The sequence below is a fragment of the Protopterus annectens genome, chromosome 10.part0 (genome assembly GCF_019279795.1).
Source record: "Protopterus annectens isolate FY-2018-M chromosome 10.part0, PAN1.0, whole genome shotgun sequence".
In the NCBI taxonomy this organism is placed as follows: Eukaryota; Metazoa; Chordata; order Ceratodontiformes; family Protopteridae; genus Protopterus; species Protopterus annectens.
Window position 1 is genome coordinate 372,965,650 of NC_056744.1, and position 23,505 is coordinate 372,989,154.

The following is a 23,505-nucleotide window of genomic DNA, read 5'->3' on the forward strand; positions in this document are numbered from 1 at the left end:
TACTCTTAAGCTCAAATAGTTGCTTAAGTGAGGCTGTTTTCTTGTAGCAGAAGTGGGGGTGTTTCCCTAGTATCTTGTCCTGTTCTGGGCTGCTTTGCAGTATGTCCCAGTTCTGGATTGTTTGCCGTATGGCTGTCCCATCAAGTGAGATGGGAATAGAGAAGTGTGGCATGCTTTCTGGTTCCTTTTTCAGTTGGCCACTGAAGCCATAGTGCAGGAGGGTTTGTTCCTCGAGTGATGGTAATGAGTCCCTTCTTGGGCTATCGTCTCTACTAGTTCTGCTGGGTATTGCTTGTTGATGAACATCTTTTTGAGGTTAGTGCTTTCTTTTTCAAAGTCTATGTCCTCGCTTACCAGCCTGCTTAGTCTAACAAATTGTCCTTTCACTGCATTTCTCTTGATGTGCTTGGGGTGCTGGCTACTGTAGTCTAGTAGGTTGTTTCTGTGGGTGGGCTTTCTGAAAACGCTGGATTTAAACTTTTTGTTGCTGTTGTCTAGTGTCAGAGTGACATCTAGGAATTGGATAACCTTCCCTTTTCCTGTGATGGTGAACTTTAGGAGCTGGATGCTATCCTGCACCTTAGTCAGGAATGCCTCAAGTTCTTGTGGGGGGCCCTCCCAATGGAGGAAAAGGTCATCTATGTAACGTCAGTAGAGCGCTACATGCTGAAACCCTTCTAGTTGTTTCAAACTGTCAGTCTCCCATGCGCTTAGCACCGGGTTGGCATAGGAGGAAGCCATTTTGGCTCCCATGGCTACTCATTTTAGTTGATGGTAGATGTCTGTGCTGTGCTTGTCCCCAAAATGATTTGCAATTTCAAAATGTGAGAGTGTTCAATCCCGCCGTTTGTTCTTACACACGGGTTCTTAGCCGATCCTCGGCTCCGAGTCTGCCGCATAGCAAAGCTTTGCATCTTAGAGAAGCTCGAGACCAGGCTATATCCCACAATCCTCCCTGCCATTACTCAGATCTAGTTTGCCGCTGCAACGGATTACATCGAAAGAGAGCTCGGACCAGAGAAAATTTTGTTGTTCAGATAAGATAGTTATATATTTTTACTTAAAAGTTCTTATAGTTATTGGGAATTTAGTTTTTGATCATAGTATAGTGTGTGTGTGTGTAATTGTAGTTAGTTCTGTTATTTTTTCATAGGTTTCCCTTTGGGGCCTACCTCTTCTATCACTTATAGCTCTATATATATATATATATATATATATATATATATATATTTTTTTTTTTTTTTTTTCTTTTACTTATAGCTAGTGTTTAAACTTTTTCACAGTAAAAGTGTCTTACTGCTGATTATGTCTGAGAAAGCCAAATCCGGTTTTAAAAGGTGTCAGTGTGGGCAGAAAATGTCCATCACTGACAACCATACTTCCTGCGTCTACTGTCTTGGCCCTCTCCACTTGCAAGAGGCTTGCTCTATATGTTCCTTCAGTGGGAGGGTCATAACAGATAGACGCAGGAAACTTCTAGATAGAGGACTTCTTAAGCCTGCTTTCCAGGAGGCTTTAGACAAGTCGGACCAGGCTTCTAAGTCCTCGAAGGGGTCGAAGATGTCGGAGCCCATGTCATCGGCTCCGAGTTCATCTTAGAAAGTTCGTTCGCCGGTTCCACAGACTTCGGGGCCGAGCGTCGAACGTTCATCTTTCACTGAGCCCCATGTCTTGGAACTGGTGTCTGAGCTACCGCCACCTTCCATTTTTCGGTCGGTGCCATCTTCGGCCCCTTCGACCCGATCTTCCAGACAGTTATCCGATACAGATGTGGATCGTGTTGTGCAGAAACTTATGGAGAACACGGCCCTTTCCAAGTTGATTGCAGTTTCCTCCCAGTTGGTGTTGAAACTAGAAGGCCTCCCTTTATCTCCAACAGGTCCTCCTTCGAGACCCATCCAGTCTTCAGAGCCGGGAGAGGATGAGCCGATGATAATGGAGCCCTCGGTGCCGAAACCGTCTATTGCACGATCGACACCATTGACCTCGACTCCTTCGGAACCTATAGGTGAGTCACGGAGTCGATGATCTCTCCTTGGTACCGGGACCAAGAGTCTTACCAACCTTTCGGTGCCGACTCTCCCTCTCGGGGCCTCAGTGCAGATTGACTCGGCTCCGTCCTCGGGGTTGAGGCCCACGGGCCCCATGTCTGGGATTCTTCCATGTTCTTCGGAACCGGGGGAGTCCTCGACCCGAGGTTCGGGGGGTTTTGACCTTATGAGGAAGGTTTTGCCTACACAGACAACCACTTCATCGGAGGCGTCTTCTCCCTCCCCTAAGGAGCCGCTCTCTGTTTCTGTTCCCACGACACATCCAAAGCGTAGAGCACCATTGCCTCAGCCACCCCCAGAGGGTGCCCCCTGTTCCTCAGAGGCCTCACCGGAATCCCCCTCCGATGAGGTTCCAAGGAAAAGACTGTGCAAGAGGAGGCACTTGGATTCCCCGCAGGAATCTCTAACATCTGACACTGACTTGGATGAGGCAGAGGGGTCCCCAAAATCCCCCTCCGAGGATGTCTCATTTGCGGATATCTTGGAGATTTTAAAACAGAGGGGTGATTGGCAGTCCCTAGCCCCCACTGAGGACGAGTCGGTGTTGCTGAAGGCTTTTGGTGCTCAACCTTCTACCTCCTGGGTTACTCCGCCCTTCGATGAATTAATGGATTTAATTGCTCAAAGGGCGTGGGAGACACCGGACACAGTGGAACCGGTCCCTCGAAAACCAAGCAAGTTTATCACCGCTCCCCAGGGCAAGACTTATCTCACCAAAGGAGTCCCGGTTGACACTATGATGGTGGCTGCAGCCACTAAAAAGGAGATGTCCGAGTCTCTTCCTCTTCTGTTCATCCTCCTAATAAGGATTCTAGGACTATGGACAGATATGGGAAGCGCGTTTTTAGTTCAGCGACTTTTTCCATGCGTTCGCTAAACTATTTGACACACTTTACATGTCTACAGAGGGATCTCATCAAGGAGCTGAGAGATACCCTCCAGGGTAACACAGATGCTGCTGTTTCAGATAAGGTAACAGCACAGCTTAACACCCTTGCCTCCATAGTGAACTCGTCCATGAGGCTCATCTCGTATGTGGCTGAAGGGTCGAGTAGAGCCGCAGCTTCAGCGATTGCTCTACGAAGACGATCCTGGATGCGGCTGTGCTCATTTGCAGAAGCCTTCAAGTCTTCCTTCGCCAACGCCCCCTTTGATGGTGTCACTCTTTTTGGGCCCAAAGTGAAAGAGACACTAACTCGGTGTGAGCAAGAAGGAAAGACTCTGTCTGCTGTCTGAGTCCGTTTTTCCGCTCCATCTAGACCGTACCCCAAAGGGCAACGAGGCGGAAAAATGTGGTTCCGTAAAACTCAGGGATCTTTCCAGGCCACACAGAGTGACCCCCCCCCCCAGAGGCAGAGGGGGGGCAGAAATGGAAGACGTCGCCCCGGCGGCAGAGGGGGGTCCGCAGAACCAAGGCGACAGGGATCCTATCCCTGGTAAGCCTTTCCATCACTCCTGAACGGGGGCCCGACTCTCCTGCTCTGGAGGCAGTCTGGAGTCGCTTGGCTTTATACCCACAGGCCTGGCTAACTCTCACCTCAGACTCCTGGGTAAAAAGCATTATAACCAGAGGATACAAAATCCCCTTCATGTCAACTCCACCCCAACAAAGAAGGTTTCCAGATGTGCCACCCCATCTGCGAGGCCCAGCAGCAATAGAAATTTCAAAGCTGCTCAAAAAAAGAGTCATTCAGCCAGTCCCGGCGGACCAAAAAGGATCCGGAACTTACTCGAGGTTCTTTTTAGTTCCAAAAAAGACAGGGGACTGGAGACCCATTTTGGATCTCAGCAATCTCAATACCTTCGTGAAGAAGGAAAAGTTCCGGATGGTCACGCTTCAATCGATCCTTCCATTTTGCAGAAGGACGACTGGATGTGCTCGATAGATCTCAAGGACGCGTACTACCACATCAAGATGGCCAGACCGTCCAGAGATCACCTGCGCTTCCGGCTGGGAGCCAGTCACTTTCAGTTTCGAGCCCTGCCCTTTGGGCTCACCTCAGCCCCCAGGGTATTCACCAAATGCATGGCAGTGGTAGCGTCTCACTTGAGATGTCTAGGATTCCGGGTGTTTCCCTATCTGGATGACTGGCTCCTCACCGCCACCACCGAGCGTCGCCTCATACAAGCCAGAGACTATACAGTCAACCTGTGTTCCCACCTAGGGATTTCCATAAACTTCGAAAAATCTGCCTTACTGCCCTCACAGCACATTTCATTCATCGGAGCAGACCTAGATACGAGCTTAACACTGGTAAAGCTCCCTCCAATAAGGGCTTCATCCCTCAAGGAACAGGTGGTTCTTCTACTGCAAAGCAGGAAAGCCCCGGCCAAACTAGTGTTGAAGGTTTTGGGACTCATGGCAGCGTCCCTAATTGCAGTTCCTATGGGGAGATTGCACATGAGGCTCCTCCAATGGCTGCTGTTCACGCAGTGGTCGTTCCAGCAGTTACCCCTAACGCACGAGATTCTGATAACAGATTCTTGCAAGCGAGACCTCTCATGGTGGGTGTACAGTCAGGATCGCACTATGGGTCGTCCATTTGTTCTACCGAATCCGAAGGCCACAATAACCACGGACGCTTCCCTGATAGGGTGGGGGGGACTATTTCAGGGAAGAACAGTCCAAGGGGAATGGTCCAACATGGAGTACAACCTGCACATAAATGTTCTGGAAATGAGGGCGGTGTACTTGGCGTTGCAACACTTTCAAACCCTCCTACCTCTAGGAACAGTAGCAGTTCAGACAGCATGTCTGTAGTCTGGTACATAAACAAACAAGGAGGAACCAGATCTTACCCATTATGCAGAGAGGCCATGAGAATTTGGCAATGGGCAGAGTCCACGGGTCGCTTTCTGATAGCAACGCACATCCCGGGGTCATCCAACGTCATTGCGGACAGGTTGAGCAGAGCCATCCTGTTACCTCACGAGTGGTCCCTCAAGCTACAGGTGGCGGAAAGAATTTTCCGCAGATGGGGCCAGCCTTGCTGCGATCTATTTGCCTCCCCGATGAATACCAAATACAGAAGCTATTTTGCCCTTCTACCCCCTCCAGGGGATGTCCCCAGGGACACACTGACACACAATTGGCCCCCGGGTCTCCTATATGCATTTCCACCTACCCCCTTGATTCCCAAATTTCTTCAGAAAGCCATGAACCTGGAAAGGACAATTATACTCATAGCCCCATTCTGGCCTCGACAGATATGGTTCCCCTTTCTTCGAGCCCATCAAACAGAGGAACCGTGGATCCTGGACCCAGTACCAGATCTACTGACATTCGTCGGGAGTTATCCCTCAAACTAGCAGCTTGGCTGCTCCACGTCCCCGCCTAGCCAGGTCTGATCTACTTTCTCCGGCAGTTCAACGCATTTTGGTTGCCTCTCATAAGGCTTCCACTACAAAACTCTACAGGAGTAAATGGAAACGCTTTGTGTACTGGGCATCTAGCCAACACTTGGACCCCCTGGTAGCTCCTTTACATAAAGTTCTAGAATTTCTATCCATCCTTTTTCACAAAGGAGCCTCTACTTCCACACTAAGAGTACAGTTGGCGGCCATATCCAACTTCCATGTTGGTGAGGATGGTTCTTCTATTATGTCCCACAGGCTTTGTAAGGCTTTTATGAAAGGTTCCTTCCATCTTCGACCGCCCGTCAGAGACCCTTTATTCCCATGGAATTTAAATTTGTTATTGTCGCGACTAATGTTGCCACCCTTCGAACCAGCCTCCTCTTTTCTCCTGAAGTTTTTGTCGTGGAAGACTCTTTTTCTTGTAGCGGTTACTTCAGCTCGAAGAGTGTCAGAGCTGCAAGCACTATCAGTCAAACCACCTTACTTAATTTTCCACCCAGATAGAGTTTCCTTACGAACAAACCCATCTTTCCTTCCTAAGGTATGTTCTGTCATAAATATTAATCAGTCCATTGAACTCCCTACCTTTTTCAAAAACCATACCAGTAAGTTGGAATATATGCTGCACAAGTTAGATGTCCACAGACAGCTAAGATTTTATTTGGACAGGACTAAGGATTACAGAAAAACAGATCAACTTTTTGTTGTGTTTGCAGACAATAAAAAGGGCATGGCAGTTACAAAACGTACACTTTCTAAATGGCTTACTGATTGTATAGCTTTTGTATATTCTAAGCCGAATCGGGCCTTGCCCACCAAACCTAAGGACCATTCTACTTGATCCGTTTCCACTTCCTTGGCTCATGCAGCTCGCCTGCCTTTGGACGCGATTTGTGCAGCAGCCACGTGGTCTAAACCACATACTTTCATCGCTCATTATAGAGTTGACAAAGCCTCCAAAGACAGGACATCTTTTGGTTCCACTGTGCTCAGGAACATTCTTCCATGAGTCACTCGGGGTGACGGAGCTAGGGACGCTACCCGTGTGTAAGAACAAACGGCGAGATTGAACACTCTGACATAAAGAAGTTATGTTCTTACCATAACGTTCCATGTGGAGTGTTCATCTCGCCTTTGTTCTTACATTCCCTCCCTTCCCTCCCTCACGTGTTTGGAAGATCGAGTAGGACTAGAGTCTGGTCCACATGCCTTAACCTCTTCCGGGTATATTGCCTCTTACCTCATGGGGTATATTTCGCTACCCTTTAGTTAATTTGTCAGTGAGATAGTGTCTCTGAATTTTTGTGGCTGTGTGTAGCCTTAGCACCTGAGGTTTATGGTTGGTCTGGTTTGCTTGCAAACTAGATCTGAGTAATGGCAGGGAGGATTGTGGGATATAGCCTGGTCTCGAGCTTCTCTAAGATGCAAAGCTTTGCTATGCGGCCGACTCGGAGCCAAGGATCGGCTCCGAACCCATGTGTAAGAACAAAGGCGAGATGAGCACTCCACATGGAACGTTATGGTAAGAACATAACTTCTTTTTTTTGCACCATGGAAATACCAGAAAGTATCCCTAACTTAGGGGTTTCTACATGCAAAAACTGAAGTACATGTATTTCTGTGCTACACCAATCGGGCAAATCTCAAAATACATGAACATATTTGTAATATAGTAAATCTCAAAAACATTGGACAGGATTTTACACATTATCATTCAACAGCATATTCTGTAAAGGTTCAAAATCTGTCTGATCCATAACAAACCCCTGCCCCACTTATCCTATAAATCTCCACCCTTTGCTTAAGTCATATTACATTTTTTTTGTTCTAAATTAAAATTATAAAATTTCCCTTTAGTCCTTATTTCAGAGAATTTTAAAATATACTTGATCTCATGTGTCATGGACCATCTATAATATAGACAAGAGGGATTATAATATGAAAGTTTGTTCTCAAAACTAGTACCTTTAAAAATGTAAGATCAATTTTGTAGTAAACTTTTCAGATTGACCAAGGTATCAACTTTATTAACACATCTAGCTGATATAAAAGGAAACCCACGTTTAAACACATTAAGCTGCTCTTTAATAAAAGTCTTGTCAGTATAATTAAAAGTATGATTCTTACTATGGGTGTATAACAGTTCATTAATCCCATTCAGTTCTGTAGGTACCTTGAGCCTTTGCCTCTTCAAGTGTTCTTGTAATCCTTTTGATCGCTATGGATGACTGTTGTCACAGGTGCTCTTTATACTCCCGGCATCCTGCTGTGTTCTGTGCAAGTCTGACAACTGGAAGTCCTTTCAAATTTTGTGGGACAAATGTTTCATTGCCGCTTGCTTAAAAAAAATTGCTGATTAGTTGTTTCAGATTTAGAACTCATAGGTTCATAGGTTGGTACTGGGCTATCTGCCAGAAGGCATTTATTAGCCCAGCCACGTTGTGCGTTATTCACCGCCCCTTTAGTAGTTCCCTAGACCCTTGTACTAGCAGCTAGTACCTTTGGCCCCTATCTAGTAGTGCTGTTGGTGTGGTCCCCAGTGTGAACTTTCTGTTACCCATCCACTCATCAAGGTTCCTCTTGAAGAGTGATAGTGTGGGGCTCTGTCTTATGTAGATCGGGACCCTGTTCCATAGTAAGGGAAGTCTCTGCGAAGGGAATCTATCCCTCTAGCATGTTCTATTCATTGTTGTGTTGAGGTTTATATCCCTAGAGCGTGTAGCTCGAGTAGATTTGGTTTTGCTAAGATGGAGCATGTTCAACAATTCTGGGTTGGACATGGCTCTGTACGTTAGATAGAGATCGCCTCTGAGAAAGCGGTATGCAACAGAGAACAGTCTTAGCTTTTTCAATCGTGCTGCATAGGGCAACTGTTTGAGGCCAGTAATCCTCTTGGTTAGGTACCTTTGTGGTCTCTCCAGCTGCTGGAGATGTCTAGCCAGGTACATTCCAATTGGTGCATTGTACTCAATAATGGGTCTGATGAGGGAAGAGGGGCACCATTACATCCTTAGATCTTGATGCGAACCCTTTCGTGATCAGATGGGTCACATAGAAGGATTTTCTAACCACTTTGGCAACATGGTTATCAAAGGAAAGCTGACTATCTACTTGGGTCCCTAGATCCCTTATTTCTTCTTCAGATTTCAGGGGATTGCCTCCTATATTGTAGTTTATGGTACTCTGTTTTTTCCAAAGGGGATTACTACGCATTTTTTTGCATTTAGCTTGAGACCATGGCTTTGACACCATGCATCAGTCTCATTTAGGCCCTTCTGGAGGATCTCCATGTCGGCTGGAGACTCTGTTATAGCACCCAGTTTGCAGTCGTCCGCAAACGTAATCAGCCACAGCCCTTCCGTGCTTGCCTGTACTTCGGAGAAGTATATGCCAAACAGGAGGGGCCCCAGGACAAAGCCTTGAGGCACACCACTCGTTACTGGTCTGGATTCGGACATAGATCCCACTACTCTTACTTTATGGGATCTGTCTGAGAGCCAGTTTGCGATCCATCTTGTGACGTAAGGGTTTATGCCCAGGCTGGTGAGCTTATCAATAATACCTGAATGGGGAATGGTGTCAAATGCTTTAGCAAGGTCAAGGTAAGCCATGTGTACCTCCTTTCCCTCAAACCATGTTTGTTCATATCTTTGTAGTTAATTCTGCTGGATGGGTGGGGGTCAGGCAGTATCATTATTGTAGGTCACAAAACAATTGGTAATATTTTTTCCTTTTCCTGTCAATAGTAGTTTTCTCGTACTGAGCAGAAAAGTATGAAAGATTGGTAGAACTATTAAATTTGTTGTCCGGTTAAGGAGTTCTTCAGTTAAGCTAAATTCAAGGAGTTCTTCAGTTAAGCTAAATTCAAGGAGTTCTTCAGTTAAGCTAAATTCAAGGAGTTCTTCAGTTAAGCTGAATTCAAGGAGTTCTTCAGTTAAGCTGAATTCAAGGAGTTCTTCAGTTAAGCTGAATTCAAGGAGTTCTTCAGTTAAGCTAAATTCAAGGAGTTCTTCAGTTAAGCTAAATTCAAGGAGTTCTTCAGTTAAGCTGAATTCAAGGAGTTCTTCAGTTAAGCTGAATTCAATGAGCTCTTTCTTCATTTATGCAAATAATCAAACTTTCATTATGTTAAGTTAGCAGCCTGAGCAGCTACAATCCGGTCTGGTTAAAATCTTCATAAAAATGGATCATTAAAAGTGAAGCCATTAGGAAATGTAAAATATTCTTGATACCTTCAGGAACTTTCTTCATTGAAATACATTGTTGTCAATACATATGGCCACAAATCGGTGACTGATATGTACTACATTTTTACTAGAAGTTTTAAAAACTTTCTTACATACGTAATCTTCCAAATTAGTACACACGTGGGAAGTAGTCTGAAAGTTGGGGAAAACGGATAGACAGGTTTACCCAAGAAAAGGTTCCAAATGATATATGTTGGGTAAAACATCCGTACTGGTAGAGGGGGAGGAAATAAGCTGTCCGTCATGGAGTTAAGGGTTTTAAATGAGAGAGGAATTATTCCCTTCACCATCAAACAAGATGAACACAGTAGAAGTGATGTTGATTGGTCCGTGCAAGTTACTGGTGCAGTCGCGTGATTGCCAGTAATCATATACCTAAATGTGATTAGCTTTGCAGCTGCTCTAAATGACTTAAAATACTGAAAGACTGCATGCATTGTGTGTTTGTGCTTTAATATGTTGGTAGCTATATCAATGAGCTAATGTAGGTCTTAAGCTCTTTGCTGTATTTCATAGTAAAGATAGGACAGAGATTACCTAGAAAAAAACAAAACTGTTTGCCTAGTGTTGAAAGATTGTTTTTTGTCCTAAGTTAGTTCTAGGGGACTTTTTTTTCCTCTACAGGGAGAATTTCTTTTTGGATGGAGAATTTCCCAGGGTGCCAGATGCAGCTCTGCCGTATCCCACACCCACAACATCTAGTAACATTTGGAGTCCATTATAGAGTTACTGCATTCATTTTGTCACATCTGCCCATTTTTTTCAATGCCCATTTTTTTTCTAACTTTTGTTCTGTTTACCCCTAGTGCAAGTCAGGATATGGCTGCAATGTTCTTTTAACCCTTTTTGTTTTTATTAATATCTGTAGTGCACCACTAATTTTCAATGTTTCTGAATATTGAATTGTTCAGTTTTGTACTTGCTTTTTGTCCATAAATGCCTGTACTGTTAGTTTGTGTGTATTCTTGAAAATATTGTACTGCTATTGCTTTTTGTATGTCACATATTTTAACGTGACAGTTTAGTGTTGTATGCCCCTTTTGGATATATTTTTAATTGCATCATAAATTACCATTAAAATATTACTTAGCCTGCAGAGGTGGTATAGAGGGATAAAGGTTAGCTACGGCCCAGGTAACATGAGTTCGAATAGAAGGCTAGGTGCTTAATGGTGCAGGTAGCACATATGGGCGTGCCCATCCTGGAAGAGCTGATGTGTGCTTGTGGCACATGGCCCTGCCCTAAAGGTGGATGGCATGTCCTGCTGGCATCAGCCATTGCAGAAAAGTGTGGGGCTGTTCAGTGCTGGTACCCATTCCACAGCCATCCCTCTAGATGCTGTCAGGTATGTGGAGGGTAGGCAAGTAATTAGGGAAAACACTCTGTTAGCATTGTAACAGTTCCCCAGGTTCCAAGATCTCTTCACCGGCCCAAGACAATGGTCAGGATTATCCCAGGGGAGGCTAAAGTGGGTGCAGCAGACTTGGTGGGTGGTGAGAAGCCCTGGGTGCAGCCAGTGGTCAGCTCTGGGGAGCTAAAAATAAGTGCAAAAAAAGGGATTAAGTAAATTATTGGGCTTCTGTGTACCCTCCGAAAATCTGCCTGTTCAACCAGTTTAACTCTGTTAACAAAACATAAAATTGCTTATGATTAACGAAAATGTTGCACATAATTTGTGTCAATATGTACTGTGCCTGATGAATAGTGATAGATTAAGAATAACCAGGCTGAATTGTTCGTACTTGCATTAGTAATTTGAGATGTAAATACCAGGTAGCTGCTGTGAGATTCTGAACAATGAGTATTTTAAGTTTGTAACATTTCAGTGCAAAGTTCTGATCCTGAGATTCGATGCAGTCCAGTCAGTGTAATATATTCTTTCAAAGATGAACATTTTTTTCCTTAAACATTGGCTTGATGTAGATTGCATTTTTTTTTGTTTGTTTTAGCTGTGTTTAACCATGTTTTCTTCTGTTTAGATCATTCAACACCAGCAAGCCAGTCTCCACATTCATCAAACCCAAGCAGTCTACCCAGCTCCCCTCCGACTCACAATCATAACTCTGTTCCATTCTCAAACTTTGGGCCAATTGGAACTCCAGATGGAAGAGAGCGAAGAATTCAAGATCGGTGGAAAATGGAGAAGAAGGGTATAACCCCCTTACTTATTTTAATATTCTAATCTCATTACTTTGCTGCTGCTTTTATCTCAATTTACATTTTTTGTTGTTTTAACTGAATAAGTGATCTAGTCCAAGGGCAACTGCATGTAAATCATTGTTTCAGTTGTCCTTACTAATGGGACTTCAGCCACAGATGGACACACATTTAGCCTGACTTGTAGAACTCAGTACCCTTCCTCCTCCACAGACAGAAGTCTACTTCCTAGGGAGGTCAGTAAGTTCCTTGTAGAAAGCAAATTATTGTTCACACCATTTTAAGTGTTTGATGCCACAGTTCCCAGTGCATGTATCACACTGTTGCATCTGTAGTCTGGCATTGGTTGGCAGTACCTCATTGGGGAAATTCTGTTGATATTAGTGTGGTACGTGCAGTAGTTGAGACTTGTATTGTTTTGTTTAAAGGGTTGAATGACTGATGATGCTGTAGGGTATGTTCACTCTTTAGAAGGATGGTGAGTGCCTTTGTGTTAGGTTCTTCATAAAGACTTTCATAGCTTTTGCATATTCGTCTTGGTACCGGAGCATAAAATTGAGAGCTGTAGAGATTGTCATGGTGTTAACTTGAAACACTTAGACAAAGGGAGAATTATGTGCAGGCCTTGACTTGTTTGATTGTATGACTCCTTCCACTTTGTTATTAACTGCTAAGATCCACCTGAAAAATTATTAGAAAAGTGTACTAAGGAGAAGGCAGTTCAGGAGTTATACCTGTTGGTATCTAATGTTCCTGCTCAGCTGAAGGATGCAGGTTCTGATGAGGTGTTCTTGAAGCCCTCTGTCCACATATTTCATCTGTCCAAGGCCCCTGGTAAAGCTCAGTTGGAGGCTAACATGCCTGCAGGTCAAGGGAAGTCACACCAAGTCAAGGGCACTCGTGTGGAGTTCAGAATGGATGCCCCACCTTTGGTGCTCATGGCCAAAGCACATTTCATAGTAGGAAGGCAAAGGAAACCCACTATTTTATTTAGGGAGTAATCTCTGAGCTGAGATGTTTTAGTCCATGAATCTTATCCCCAGACCCAGTCCTCCGGGGTGTTGACTCTAGCCAAGAGGACTCAAAAGGTTAAACATAAGTCTGGCTTCAGCTCCCTGCAGTTGCCGGGATGTTAAATAACTGGTAAGTTCTTAGACTCCCTTTCCCAGGAACATATGTCCTTGACAAAAGGATTCCTGTAGGTTGGACAACTTGTATGACAACAGGACAGCAAGTAGCTAAAGTTGGAGATGTGGGCTTGGCTATGCAACACTGGGGGGAAAGCCAGTAAAAAATGCAGTAGTTTGGAAACCTGAACTTCCTCACTCCAGTATCATTGGGCAGAACAAGTAAGTAGAAAGCAGCCTAAAAGAAAGGCTAGTTGAGACAAAGGATGAAACGTTTGCAAAGCAAAGAAACAAGAAAATTTGGGATTAAGGCAGGAAGCAAGTGTAACAAAAGTAGAATCTGAAAAGGCTGCAACAGCTTCATAAGAGACTGATTAAGCAAATACACAGTGAGGTATTTTGACACACTTAAGGACCGTATAGCAGCAAACAGTAAAAAATTGCAAGACAAGGAGAATATTCTTAAAAGTCATTCAGATACCATTGTCAGTCTGCAGTCTTCAGAGAAGTTAGTGGAAACTAACCTAATCCAAGAGCACATGATGCTGAAAACTGTTGAACTTGAATATAGATCCAGGAGAGAGAGTATCAGATTTTCAGGCATTTAAAAAAAAAAAAAAAAACAGAAGAAAGAAACTGTGTAGACTTGAAGAAATGCCCGGGAAAATGGACAGCAGTACCCCAGTAAGTGTTAAAAGTGACCAAGCGCATACAGTTACCCACTAAATACAAGAATAAGGCAGTGCAGACCAGCATATGTCCAACTTGCATTCTACACATACAAAGATGAAATTTTTCTACGTTGTGGTAAAAAAGTGTGTAAAACAGGGTACACTCGTATATCTGTTTATATATCATATATATATATATATATATATATATATATATATATATATATATATATATATATAATACAGATAATTACTACTCCACACAGACTCTTAAGAGGAGTATATTCATGAACCAAGAAAACAAATCCGAAGATAGGCTGGCTTTATTAATACAAACAAGAGCTTTTGGGTTTTACCCTTCATAAGGGTTAACAATCAGTTTAATTACAATTAAATTTATTTCAACCCAAACTAAAACGTGACACAGCCATCCAGTCATAGTGATTCATTAATCACACATTAAAACATTCTTCAAGTATTTTAAAACATTTAAAACCGTTTAAAATTATATACACAAAAACTAAACCAACCTGTTAATGATGTTGCATTTGCTTTTTAATTAATATAGGTTTAATACTAATGACATTATTCAGTCATGGGGAATCGGCTTCCAGCCTAACAATCCATTTATATTCAGCTATTTCAAACATATTATTGATATTCACTGCCTCTAGGGTTCTTATGTATTACTTCAATCCCTTTGAATTTAAGTTCATGAGTTAAGTCTGTGTCTAGAATATGCTTAGTCAGAGCCATTCGTCTTTATACCCTGTGTATATCGGATTTATGTACGAGCACATCCACTCATGCATGAATCGTGCCATCCCAAATAGAACCAAAATGCTCTCATCCAAAGAAAGGAAGCCAGTCTGGTGGTCCCCTGCCATAAACAAACTTTACAACAAAAGGAAGAAACTTTTGCAGAAAAGAGGAAAATCCCAGGATGCAAAAAAACTCCCTTACTAGCCTCAGTAAGAAACTGAGATGCCTCATAAAATCCTCCAAAGCTAGTTACGAAAATAAAATTGCCAAAGATTCCAAAGACAACCACAAAGCATTCTATAACTATGTCAAGAATCTAAATGGCAATGCTCAGATCTGCTCTGAGCTAAAACAGAATGGCATTAAATATACTGATCCGAAGGATATTGCCAATATCCTGGCAGATCGATTCAGTGCCAACTTCACCCCTCTCACCCCCTAAATGGCCCATCTCAGTACCGGAAGATTGCCAAATTCCAGTAATAACGGCCACACAGGTACAAAACACACTCTCTAAAGCCAAGAATACAGCATCCATGGGACCAGATGACATCCCGGGCTGTGTACTACATGAACTACAATATGAACTGGCACCTCACCTAAGTGTCATGTTTAATCATAGCCTCACCTCAGGTTTCGTGCCCACTGAGTGGCGCAGAGCTACAGTTATCCCAATCCACAAGGGAGGATCCACCTTGGATCCCGGAAACTACCGTCCCATCAGTCTGACAAGCCTCATCTGCAAGGCCATGGAGCGTATTATCATGGAACTTATAAACAAAGACATTGGCAACCTTCAAACACTGGACCCCACCCAGTTTGGGTTTGTGAAGGGCCGATCTTGTCTCCTGAACCTGATTGACTTCTTTGAATCAGTCTCCAGAGCCATGGACAAGGGTAAGGTGGTCCACACAGCCTATCTAGACCTTGCCAAGGTCTTTGACACCATCCCCCACTCTGGAATCATAGATAAACTTACTAAGTTGGGCATTAATCCCTATGTCACCCAATGGGTTGCTAAATGGCTTACTGATAGAACCCACACTGCAAAAGTAGCCGACTCCAAATCCAGCTCCAGACAAGTGGAGTACCTCAGGGTTCAGTCCTGGGGCCGCTCCTGTTTGGCATCTACTTCTCTGAAGTACAGGTCAACACTAAGGGACTCTGGCTAATAAAGTTTGCAGATGACTGCAAACTGGGAGCCATTATTGAATCCCCAAATGATGTGGATAACTCTACAAAAGGGCCTTACAGAAACAGATGCTTGGTGCCAGAGCCATGGGCTCAAGCTCAATGCCAAGAAATGTATTGTTATCCCCTTTGGGAAAAACATGTATCCATGAATTACCATATAGGTGGCAGTACACTAAACACAGAAAGTGTGATAAGAGACTTGGGGACATAGGTGGACAGTGGTCTCACCTTCGATAACCACATCGCCGCAACAGTCAGGAAATCCTATGTGGCACACCTCATCACGAAGGGCTTTTCATCCAGAAAAAAGGAGGTCATTGTCCCACTGTACTCATCCCTCATTAGACCCATTATAGAATACAACGCCCCATTTGGTATGTACCTCTCAAGACATCTGCAACAACTGGAAAAGCCTCAGAAATACCTCACTAAAAGAATCACAGGCCTAAAGCTGATGCCCTACGCTGACCGCCTTAAAAAACTCCAGCTATACTCTGTCGCATATCGTCTACTCAGAGGCAATCTCTGCTTAACATACAAGGCCATGTCAAACCCAGAGCTGTTGGACATGGCTACACTTAAAGAAATCCCAATCCCTCAAAGCTACACGCTTCGGGGATCTAAACCTTGTCATCACAATAAACAAAACATACTGGAGGGATAGGCTTCTGACCCAGAGACTCCCCAGACTCTGGAATAGATTGCCCATACATGTCAAGCAGAGTGCCTCTTTGGACCTCTTCAAGAGGAACCTTGATGATTGGATGGGAGAAAAGAAATCCACCCCAGGGATCCTGCTAGACAGGGGTCCAGGAAAGTAAATAATGTGGGAAGAAATAGCCAGGGAATTGTTATGGCTAGGCTTTTATAGGCCCTAGGGCTGATAGCCTAGTACCAACCTATGAACCTATAATGTGATCTTTGAGCCTAGACTGCATTTCCCCACATAGAAACAGTCACATTTACAACAAGTTCCTAAATGTACAATAAATGTAGTATTACATGGTGCCTGACATCAAAACTCATACAATTTCTTATGTACTGGGTGTATACAAATTGTGGTGTCAGTAATGTCCTTACAACAACTGCACTTGTAGCAGGGAAAAGTTCCAGCCTTACCAGCAAATCCATCAATATTCTCTTCCTTGAAATCTTTATAGCATAATCTCCTTTTTAAACTTGTACAGTTTTTATATGTAAACTTAGGCTTTTCACCTGTTAGATTTTTTAATTCAGGCATGGAGGTAAAATTCTCTGATACCTTCTTATGATCCTTTCTATCTCCCTAGTTCTATGGTTATAGGTAGTAACATAAGGAGTAGAATTATCCCATCCATTAAGAAATGCAACAATATGAATCTCTGCGTCAGAATAAACTGTGCAGATACCTTGTGTGTTTTCTGTCCTGTTGGTCCCAAAACCTACCCAGACCCCAAACATGCTATAGAGGAATTGAGCAAGGGGCATTTGGAATTAAAGAAACCTGTTACAGGAGGTGGGGGAGCATTGCATGAACAAAAGCATTGACAGCAGCCTCGCGATCTTTGCAAGGAAAGAATGCCTGCAAAACCCTTTCCGTTTATTCCAGAACAGAATGTTGGAAAAGTCAAAGCAGGCTAAGGAATTTTCCAAGAAAATACTATGGTTGTGCCTGAGAACAAGGAAAGTGAAGAAGGCATAGACTAATTGGTGTGAAGATCTTGAGTACTGAAAAGGACTTGTGATCATATTTGAAAGCTGCAGTTATTTTCTTGGACTCTACGTTCAAGTGTTTTGACTGTAAAATAAGCAAGCAGTTACGATGTTAAAGTGTCTTAAATGTAAAACAAATACTTATTTTTAAAACAAAAATCAAGAAGCTTTTGTTAGTATGGATGTTTCCTCCTGAAAAAGAAGTAAAAGTGCTTAAAAATAGAAGAAGCATAATGAGCTGGAAGATGCACTGAATATTTGCAAAAAGCGCTTTATCTGTGAATAAGGTACCAGCAAAGCCATTCAAGCATTTGCTTGTAAAAGTTAACTTGGAAACATAAAAAGGTAAATTAGAATTCTGTAGTGAGTGTATCTTTTTAGAGAGTGCTGCATAGTGCTAAAATTAATACCACAACCTTGTACTTGGTCAAGGGTGACTGAGGCAGCTCTCGCTGTCTTTGTATACAAAGAACAGATCCTTGAGTGACAGGGGAGGGTACCATAAGATTATTGGCTAGAAGGACAGATCCTTGAGTGACAGGGGAGGTACTGTAAGATTATTGGCTAGAAGTAGTCCCCACGGTAACGTAAGTGGTTTGCTTTGGAGGCTGGACCTGAGGTGGAATGTCTGTACAGCAAGGCTTGGAGATCTTTACCATGAATTAAGTTTAAACATCTGTATATGTGTACAGACTAAAAGGAAAAGTATAGAGTCAAATTGTTACTAAAGGTAGTGAAAGCTTATATAGAAATGAAAGCAAGAAAAAAACAATTCTATACAGAATTAAACAGCGAATGAGATGAATTATTGGGAGGACAACAGGATATGCATAACTACAGTCCAGCTGTAAAAGAAACAAGTAGAAACAAATGATAGGAAAAGCTTGGAACAGCTGCTATTACAAAGCATAAAAACGGTAACGCTCAAGTCCCTTTGTTCTGTCTTAGAAGCACAGGCTGGTAAAGAGGACTTTCACAGTGTACATAAACTGTATATAGTTACATTTCAAATTGTATTAAAAGTCAAGGTTGTTATTTTTGCTTGGTTGTAAAGGCTAGCTGTCACAGAAAGCCAGGCTTTTTCATGACAAGAAAATAAGAAAGTCATAGAACTTAAGGTTAAGGCTATCATGTATGTTGTATAGAAATTTAACAGAATAGACAGGACATATCTTTAGTACATAAGGAAAGCCGAAGTGAAAAAATTTAGAGATGGTAGTACATATGAATATTTGGTCTAGAAATGTAAGTGGACTTGCAGAGAAAAATAAAATGTGGATAAAAGTAGTAACATATCTACATGAAAGTGCGACACAGGTGTTGATACTCCAAGAAGCTCTTTTGAGTAAAAAATGGAAAGTGGTAGGGATGTTTTGCCAGCATAGATAGAGGAAAAGGGGTAGTACTGATAAAGTTACCGGGTGAAGGATGAGGACGAGAATAAAGATATAGATTAGGGCAGTATGTGATACTAAAAGGTAATTATTGTGGAAAGAGGATTATGCTAGGAGTGATTTACCTTCCCCATAAAACTAATAAAAAAGAAATGGGGAATATGGTGGGTTTTCATCAAGGACTAGTATGTTTCTCATGAGATTGGAAATTATGTAACATAGTAAATGTTACATGAGGAGGACCCAGTAAGGTGAAAGTTCCAATAGAGGGGAGATACCTTGATAAAAATACCATATTCTAGCACTAACTAGTACCATATCCTGTTACTATTCAACTTTAGTCCCTAAGCCCAGAGATCATCTTAGGAGACCTCTATTAAACTCAGTCCTTAGACCTTAATAGGCCACCCTAGTACAGATCCGGACAACACTGGTATACAGTTGCCAGATATCTCTTTAGCCAGCTTGGCAAATATGGACATCCTGAGACAATGTAGCAGTTGTCTCAATTTAACTGACAACCTTTTGATCCTTAAAGAAACAAACACCGTATGTGATAGATATACATAAACAACTTCCTTGAGGGCAGAAATCTCACATTCAAACAAGGTTGTCAATGACGCACACTACATCCACCACACATTGTCCACACACACAAACCATTTTGTCCTGAGGCACTAAAAAGCAGACTTCCCAAACCTCAAAGACCTCATAAGCCTGCAGTCATCAATGCCTATCTTCAGCAATGTTTAAGCATACACCAGAAGAAACACCAACCCCCACATATAAGCACCTAATGGACCCTGAAAACAAAGCCCATAAGAATAAGACAAGCAGTTTACACAGGGCGTTTGTCATAGGAGACTGCATTGAACAACACACAGGTGCCCCAGTCACCAGCCTGGACAAGGACACTGTCAGTTGCTTGTTTGTAGCCAAAATCAGTCAAGTTATGCACACGAGTCATTGCATCACAGATACCAGTATGATTCTGTCATAGTCCACTTGGGCAAAAATGACCTGAGATATATATACCTGTCGGAATATATGTAGAGAGACATTATACACCTCTCTGAATAGGAGTCTTAGACCAGCATGTGCCTTTCATTGAGCCACATACTACCATTCTGCCTTCACCGAGGATGGTGCCACAGTATTAACAAAAAATTATTGACTTTAACTGTTGGCTTAGTTTCTGGTGTCAGTCCAGGGGGATTCAATATCTGTCAACCTAGGAGGACATGGTCAATGGGCCCCATTGCTTTGCTAAAGATGGCTTGCACCTGCCCCCCCGGGCTTTCAGATTTTGACTAAAGTTTTATCCAGCCCCGGTCAGAACCTTTTTTTTAGGCAAGCCAAATTGACAAACATACTGACATAGCAAATAAACCACCAAGGAATCTAAAGGTGTTACTGCTCAGTGCTAGGAGCCTTAACAAGAAACTCCACAACCTATAAGCTGTCCTCACCCTAGAGAATATAGACATCTGTGGTGTTACGGAGGCACAGTTTAAAGCCACAGAAAGTACTCCAGCAGTGCAAGGTTACAGTGCCTTCCACACATTTAGACAGTCAGCCGCACAGACAGGGACTAAAGTTGGTCTCTCAATCTACATTAGCAACAAGTATACCTCAAGGTTAGTTAAACAGGATGATACCCTAGAGGTCGTCCACATGCGAATCATCTTGGGTATAGTCCCTTGCTATATCTTAGCAAGGTATAGGTCACTGTCCGTTTCTCAAGAATCCCATAACACTTATCCAGATCTACTGGAAGCACTCTCCATCCAACCAACCAGTCTGTTCACGAGAGACTTTAACTACCCCTCTATAGACTGGGAAACGAACACTACCTCCAACTTGCAGGCACATTTTCTGGACTTTATTAACACAAATGCCCTTGATAGTGCATACTTCAGCTAGAGGTTCAAACATACTGGACCTTGTTCTCGCCAATATGGAAGAGTGCTGCACCCTCACTGTTGAAGTTGTATCACAAAGCTGTTTCTTTTAAAATAAAAATCTGTGTGAAAAATCCAGCAAAACCTGTTAAGTATTCTAAAGCAAACTACATATCTTACTAAGGGCCTGCTTGTCAAAATTCAGTGTTCTGCCCGTACCAGAGTTCATAGGTTAGTACTAAGCTAACTGCCCTTGTAAGCCATTTTAAGCCTAGCCAATTATACCTTGTGAGACTCAAACTCTGCACCTTGTGTTTGTAAGGCAAACACCATAACCATTAGGCCACCCTCCCAACACAACAGCGTGTGCAGAATTATTCACAGAAACACTCTACAAACATGTAAATGGCTGCAAAGAGGCTGCTGAATCTTCCAGAAGTAAGCCCAAAATAAACCACACTGGTGGAAACCTAATATTAATAGTGTATAACAAAAGGAAAAAGTCATGGCCAAAGTAAGAAAGAGCAACTCTCATAATGACGAGCTCATAAACAGCAACTTAAAGAGGACTAATTAAATCTAAAAAAAAACAATTACAAGGTTAAGATGGCTTCCCAGGCTAAAGACAACCACAAGGCCTTCTACAGCTATGTTCCAAAACCTTGAAGGTAGCACACAACAGTGTGCAGAGCTGGTAGTAAATGGTACTACCATCATTGAGAAGACTGACCTAGTAAATCTGCTGGGTGACATTCAGCACAAATTGTACCAGCATTACCCCCCCCCCTCCCCCAACTATCAGCAGGGAGCAAGTCATAGCAGTGCTCACTAAGACTAAAACCACAGCCTGTTTTTGGGCCCAAGAATATCTCAGGTTGCCTCCTAAATAACCTTGAAGCATGACTTATCAGGACCACTTGAGTCACTTTTCAACTACAGCCTCAAAACAGGCTACAGACCAAGCGAATGGAGGACTGTACCTGTTTTCCCTTTCACAAGGGCTGGACCATCAACCAACCCTAGAAACTACAGACTCATTAGTCTGACTAGTGTAATATGCAAAGCCTTATGTAAAGACATTGGCAACCTGCAGATACTGGACCCATCCCAATTTGGTTTTGTCAGAGGAAACTCTTGCCTACTTAACTTGGTAGATTTATTTGAGAAGGTAACATAGGCAATGGCTGAAAGGCAGATAGTGCATACTGCCTGCCTAGACTTTAGACACAATACTCCACTCATAAACTCACCGAACTAGGCATAGATCCCTACATAACTTGCTGGATTGTTAGCTGGCTGATAGTTAGGACAGAAGTCAGGATTGATGAGACCACATATACCAAGAGGCAGGCCACCAGTGGAATACTGCAAGGCTCTGTGCCTGGGCCCACTCCTGTTTGCCATCTACTTCTCAGAGGTCAAGGCTAATGTCAAGGGCCTTTGGCTCATCAAGTTCAATGACTACTGCAAGTTTCCCCATGATGCTAATATCCTGCAAGAGGGTCTAAGACAGACATGACTGGTGCCAATGTCACACATTTAAACTCAAATGCAAAGAAGTGCATTATAGTGCCTTTTAGAAAAATGTCTACCCAGGCAAATTACTCCATTGATAAGACACCCCCCTAAGAGCTAACCTAGTAGTTAGAGATCTGAGAATGTGTGTAGACAGTGTTCTTGCCTTTGATCAACACATAGCCAAGGTAGTAAGAAAATAAATCTGTGTTACCCAACTCAAAAGTAAGGGTATGGCATCTGGGTCCAATGAACTTTATAGTACCACCCTACTTGTCTTTTATGACACCCATCATTGAGTAAGGTACCCTCTTTGGCATGTAGCTGACTAGGCTTATGCAACACTTGGAACTCCCTCAGAGGTTCCTCACCATGAGAATCCATGGTATTAACACACTGTCTCATACAGATTGCCTTAGTGTCCTGTCTCTATACTCAGTCTCCTGTAGGTTGTTGAGAGGCTATCTGTGCTTGGCATATACCAGTATCCTCAGATCCAGCCTTGATGTTGCACATCCACAAAATGGATAGCATCAGAAACAGTAGATCTAGGGATTTGAACTTTGCTTGCGACATAAATGGAACATGTTAGAGAGAGCGATATGTGACTCAAAGGATTTTCATGCTCTGGAATAGGCTTCCTATCCATGTGAAGCAGAGTTCATACCTAACCCTGTTCAAATGTAATCTTGACCATTGGATGAGAAATCACAAATTCATCCTTGGTCTGGCCCCCATATCTCTTGTAGACCGAGACCAATAGAAAAACATTCCCTAACTAACATTGGATAGTAAATTATAAATGCATCCTCGGGCTGGTCTTGCCCCCCCCCCCCATATTTCTTTTAGATGGAGGCTAACAGTAAACATTCCCTAACATACTCCCACACAACTTTTTAGCAACCGCCTAACAAATGTACCTAAAATTAAGATGCATATGTTACAAAGGGATGCAGTTGGGTTGCATGGATAGGCTTATAAAGGTCATGTGGGCATTAGCCTAGTATGAACCTGTGAACTTGACAGTATTTGCATTGGTAGATGTGCTTGTAACAGGATGAATAGAACCGGAATTTACACACTATTAAGGAAAATACAAGAACTGGGTAAGATTTTCCAGGATCTGTGTATCCAGTGCAGACTAGAACACATCCAGTTATACAGGTAGAGTTAGGAGAAGACAAAGGTGGAGGGAAGCACTGGCAGTTCCCACTCATGTGAAGAGGGAGTCATTTGGGTCGACAAAATAAATGAGATTGGAACTGTAAGTGATGTCTAATGATGGCACATGGGATGGTGTGAAAGAGAATTAGTTTTAGCATGAAGTCAATGAGAATTAAATGGGGAGTCAGTTTATCTGGATGAAACAGTGAAAATTAAAAACTGCAAGGAAGGGTAAGGAGATTGAGAGGAAGCCTTAAATGGTTTAGGTCACAG

The 23,505-nt window shown here is 42.9% G+C and overlaps 1 protein-coding gene across 3 annotated transcripts in view; it reads left to right on the forward strand.

Annotated features, from left to right (window-relative positions):
* SMG7 (SMG7 nonsense mediated mRNA decay factor) overlaps positions 1 to 23,505 on the forward strand; it is a 988,399-nt gene that overhangs the window by 889,153 nt on the left and 75,741 nt on the right. For all 3 annotated transcript variants that reach the window (XM_044085293.1, XM_044085292.1, XM_044085294.1), the window contains one exon: positions 11,635 to 11,805. In XM_044085293.1, coding sequence (XP_043941228.1) covers positions 11,635 to 11,805 — 171 coding nt within the window. The remainder of the gene's footprint in view (positions 1 to 11,634; positions 11,806 to 23,505) is intronic.